The following is a 4670-nucleotide window of genomic DNA, read 5'->3' as shown; positions in this document are numbered from 1 at the left end:
GGATCTACCGGATCAGCGGCTCCAAGGCGCGCGTGGAGAAGCTGTGCCAGGCGCTGGAGAGCGGCGGGGACCTGGTGGAGCTCTCTGAGCACTCCCCCCACGACATCACCGGCGTCCTGAAGCATTTCCTGAAGGAAGTAGGTCCCGAAGCTCTGCCTGGGGGCTCCGTGCTGGGCCGGGTGGGATGAAGTAACGCGGTGTCTTCCTCCTCCTCCTCCCCCTCCCCGCAGCTTTCGGCGCCGGTGCTGCCGCCCTGGCTCTACGACCCTCTCATGGCCCTCGCCAAGGACCTGCAGAGGCCCGGGGAGGAGAAGCCAGACCGAGGGGGGTCCCATCCTGACCCCGTGCAGAGCATGAGGGATCTGCTGAGCACCTTGCCTGGGAGCAACTACAACACCCTGCGGCACCTCATCGCGCACCTGTACAGGTGAGGAGCCTCCTGTGGGCACCCTGGGGGGCGTGGGGTCCCACCACGGGGGATCCCTCTGGAGACCCTGCGACCAGAGGAGCTCAGCACCAGGGGAATGAGAAGAGCATCCGGGTGTCCTTGACCTGGGAGAGCCAAGTGGGTGGTTGAGGAGGGTAAAAAATGAGCCAGAATTCCAGAATCTCAGCGTGGTGGGGTTGGGAGGGACCCCTGGAGATCAACTCATCCAACCCCCTGCTCCAGCAGCTCACCCAGAGCAGGGTGCTCAGGATCTCATCCAGAAAGGTTTGGAATGTCTCCAGAGAAGGAGGCTCCACAGCCTCTCTGGGCAGCCTGTTCCAGGGCTCTGTCACCTGCACCATGAAAAAGTTTTTCCTTATGTTTACCCAAAACCTCCTGTGATCCAGCTTGTACCCATTGCCTTTCCAGTTTTTGCCCGTTGCCCCTGGGCTGGGCACCACTGACAGAAGTCCAGCCCCATCCTCTTGCCCCTTGAGCCATCTTTGGCACCCTTTAGCTATTGATCAGCATCAGGTAGGTCCCCTCTCAGTCTTCTCCTCTCCAGGGTGAACAGCCCCAGGGCTTCCTCATCACAGAGATGCTCCAGTCCTTTAATTATCTTCACAGCCTTTACTGAACTCTCTCCAGTTCACAGACAGAACCATCTTGCAGCAATTAGGAGAAAGCTTAATGACCAAGAAGGACCAGAAGGTCCTTACTGATAGCACTCCAGAGAGCAAGAGGTCAAGGGAAAACACGAGCCCAGCCTCTAACCCAGCTCTGGACACGGGTCACAGGGAAGAGCTGCTCTCTTTTGAACAGCCCCTGCTCAAAAGTCCCTCCCCAGCTTTCTGCCAGGCCCCTTTGAGTATTAAAAGGCCCCCAGAAGTTCTCCCTGCAGCCTTCTCCTCTCCTGGACAACCCCAGCTCTCTCCTGCTGGGCTCCCAGCAGAGGGGTTCCACCCTGCATCGCCTCCGTGGCCTCCTCTGCTCTCACTCCACCAGGTCGAGCTCTCCAGGGAACTTCCAAGAGTTTTCTCTGAACTTTCCCCACACAGCCCAGAGTTGCTGTGTGAAAACAGGGATTCTGTCTCTCTGAGAACTTGGAGTGCTGGTGCATCCCCTCCGTGTCCTGGGGGGCTGGGGAGCCCCTCACAAATCCCTTTTCCCTTCCCCAGGGTGGCGGAGAAGTACGAAGAGAACAAGATGTCCCCCAACAACCTGGGCATCGTTTTTGGGCCGACCCTCCTCCGGCCGGGCGCGGGCGGCGACGTCTCCATGGCTTGTCTCCTCCACTCTGGGTATCAAGCCCAGCTCGTGGAGTTCCTCATCCAGAACTACGAGAGGGTCTTTGGGATGGACGAGCTGCCTTCCTCCTCCTCCCCGGGGTGTGAGAACCCTGCCCGAGAAGCGGAGGCAGAAGAGGGGGAAGGACTTCAGAGCCCAAAGGCAGCCCAGGCTACTCTAGAGGTAGAGCTCCCAGAGGCTGAGCTGGGCTTGCTGACCTTGCTGTAGGGCCAGGAGGGGCCACTAGGCATTAAAGAGAACTCTTCTGGCAGCTAACAAACCCATTTCCTATCAGAGGGTTATTCCAAGAGGAAGGAGCATGAGCCTGTTGCACATGGAGCAGGAGAAACAGGGGAAAAAAAGGTGGCTAGAGATCACTCAGCAGCTTCTCAGGCCACTCTGGATGGTGGTTTTTGCTCAAAAAAAAAATTGGAGCAAAATCTGCATCCAAAACAAAGTGGGTTTGGACAAATTAGGGAGTTCTCCACACGAAACCACAGCCTTGGAAGCAGCTCTGTGTCCTCAAGGCTCAGCAGATCTCCTGCTACAGCCCCCCAGGGCTCTGCCACGGACCCTTCTCTTCCCCCCTCCCTGTTTTGGGGAGGGCTTTGTTCCCCCCAGGCTCCACAGCTCCTCCCTCCCCATATTTCACAGCTTATTTCACAGCACTGGGGTGTGGGGTCCCTGAGTTGGCACGTGGGGGGTTCTGCCCTTTCCACTGTGCTTTGATGAGCAAGAAGGAGGAAATGAATTCCTTCAAGTTAAGCCAAAGGGTGTGAGATCCAGGGCTGGGGACTCTGGGACTCCTGGTTTTGCTTTGGGGGTGCTGATGTGGCTGCAGGGACCCCATCAGTGCTTCCTCCACGGGCCCAGCTCAGTGAGGGGGCAGGAATTAAAATAACAACGATTACAGTCCAAATAAAAACCACCAGGGTAGACACAATTCACCTCGAGTGCACAGAAATCCCCCAGGATCTACAAACCTTCACAGGAAGCACTTGGAGACAGACACAGCCCTGGCCTTTGACTGTTTTCAAAGCCCTTTTCCCCTACAGAATTCCCTGGAGCTGCTTCCAGGGTGTGTTGCAAGCAGGATCCTTGTGAAAACTCACCCTGGTTCCACCCCCCCTACGATTCCCGTGTCCCTCACTCATCCTCCCCTTTCCACTTCACCATAATTACCCCAATTAAGGGCTCGGTTTCCAACGTTTCAACTTTTTGGGCTCCTTCGGTGTCCTGTGGGACAGATCTTGGCACACAGCTGCTTTTTGGGGTGAGTTTGTGGTAGTTGTTGGGCTGCCAGTGGGGATGCTGGAGCTGGCAGGTCTTGAACCATCATTTTGCCTCGTGACCTTCTGGGAGCTGCTTTCCCAGATAATCCAATTCAAATCCAGGTTTTTTCAGCTGGAGTGTGTCCATTCGCTCGGCTCCAGCAGAGGGGGTGAAGCAGGAGTTGGTGATGTCCTCACCTCAGACCTGCCCTGTGTAAACACTCACGGCTTTTCCCCACAGAGCTCCTCCTCCAGGCAGAGTTTCAGTGCAGACCGTGCCTCTGAAAACTCCTCTCCCAGAGATGCCACCACGGAGCTGAGTCCGGAGGGACCCCCCAGCCCGTCCCGCGGGGATGCTCCAGGTCAGCAAAGCCCCCGTGGGGGAGCTGCTGTGGGTTGTCTTCCACGCTGGCTGCTTTTCACACCTGCCTCCCCCTCGAGGTGAGAGCAGGGAGGAAGCAGAGCAGGGCTGTGGTGTCACTGCTCTGAGAACCCACAGAGCAGCCACCCTGCAGCTCACACCGAGCCCCGGGCGCCTTTTCTGCTCTTCTCTGCCAGGGCTCCTGCCCACGGCTGCCTCAGCTCTCAGCCCACAGCTCTGCTGGCCTCAGGGCAGCTCTGAGAGGATGAACTTCATTCATATCTTATACCCCTTCCAAATATCAATCTTGTGCTTGCTCCTAACGAAGCTGGAGGGAGATGCTTCAAGCCCACTCATCCTGGAGGGGTTTCGGGGCCTTTTTGGAGGGGGAAAGTCATCAGTAACCAAGGTGGTTTGTTGTAGTGGCCTTGGCTCACTGCTCTGTCTGGTTTTTTTTTGTTCAGAGGTGACCACGAGCTCGGAGCTGGAGGACCCTGTGCAGGAGAGGATGGATGGTGACCCAGAGGCAGTGCCAGGGACTCAGCCCAGGTGCCACTTCAGCCGACAGCCCGTGAAATACATCCGCACGCAGGCAAAACCCAAACCAGTCCCCCCCAGATCTCCCAGGCTGCCCTTGAGGGCTACCACCTCAGCTGATGTGGCAACAGAGCTGGGTAGAGAAGGCAACCCTACCCACAGCAGCTCCACGACCAGGGAGCTCCTGGAGGAGAGTGCCCGGAGCGGGAGCAGCTCGGCCGACCCGGGCGCGCCCAGGCAGCGCCCAGCAGGGAGACAGCAGCTCAGCCACTTTGAGATGACGCAGGAAACTGCCAGGATCATCTCAAAGATTAAAGCTGAGGACACTTCCACGTCCCCTGAGTCTTCTCTGGAGGGTGTGGGGGCTGCTGAGAAAGCAGAGGCGGGGACGTACCTCTAGAAAAACGCTTGTAGGGGACAGAAAATAGCTGAAAAAGCAGAAAAATGGAAAGAGAAAGAAGACTCAAATCCCACATCTGCTGAGCAAAGAACCGTGGTGGGGTGAGAACAACACCCTGTTTGTGTTTACCCCCCCTGGGCTGGAGAAAAGGCTCCTGCTGGGAAGTGCCTGGTGGGCTTGGAGCTAAGCCAGGATTTGCTTGTTCTTCGTTAACAAACCTGTGTGGGCACTAAGCAGCAAGGCCAAGGGCTCTCTGCAGAACCTGCCCTGCTCAGCACCAAGGACCATGTGAGATCTGGCTAGAAAGATGGAGCCAGGAAGGAGGCAACTGAAATATGGGCCCTTGGACAGAAAACACCCCCAAAGGATCACTTGCTGGAGCTGTAA

At 57.1% G+C, this 4670-nt stretch overlaps 1 protein-coding gene across 1 annotated transcript; it reads left to right on the top strand.

Annotated features, from left to right (window-relative positions):
• Positions 1-3: 3 nt before the first annotated feature.
• LOC103768056 (GEM-interacting protein-like) lies at positions 4-4283 on the top strand (the record flags this gene model as incomplete). Its single annotated transcript, XM_008935186.1, has 5 exons — positions 4-137; positions 231-427; positions 1606-1897; positions 3227-3347; positions 3811-4283. Coding segments are annotated over 5 exons (1217 nt in total), but the record flags the coding sequence as incomplete, so codon positions are not given.
• Between the last annotated feature and the right edge of the window lie 387 nt (positions 4284-4670).

Source organism: Merops nubicus, unplaced genomic scaffold (assembly GCF_000691845.1).
Source record: "Merops nubicus isolate BGI_N331 unplaced genomic scaffold, ASM69184v1 scaffold832, whole genome shotgun sequence".
Taxonomy (NCBI): Eukaryota; Metazoa; Chordata; class Aves; order Coraciiformes; family Meropidae; genus Merops; species Merops nubicus.
The sequence above is the reverse complement of the archived record's forward strand: the minus strand, read 5'-3'. Positions and strand labels throughout refer to the sequence as shown.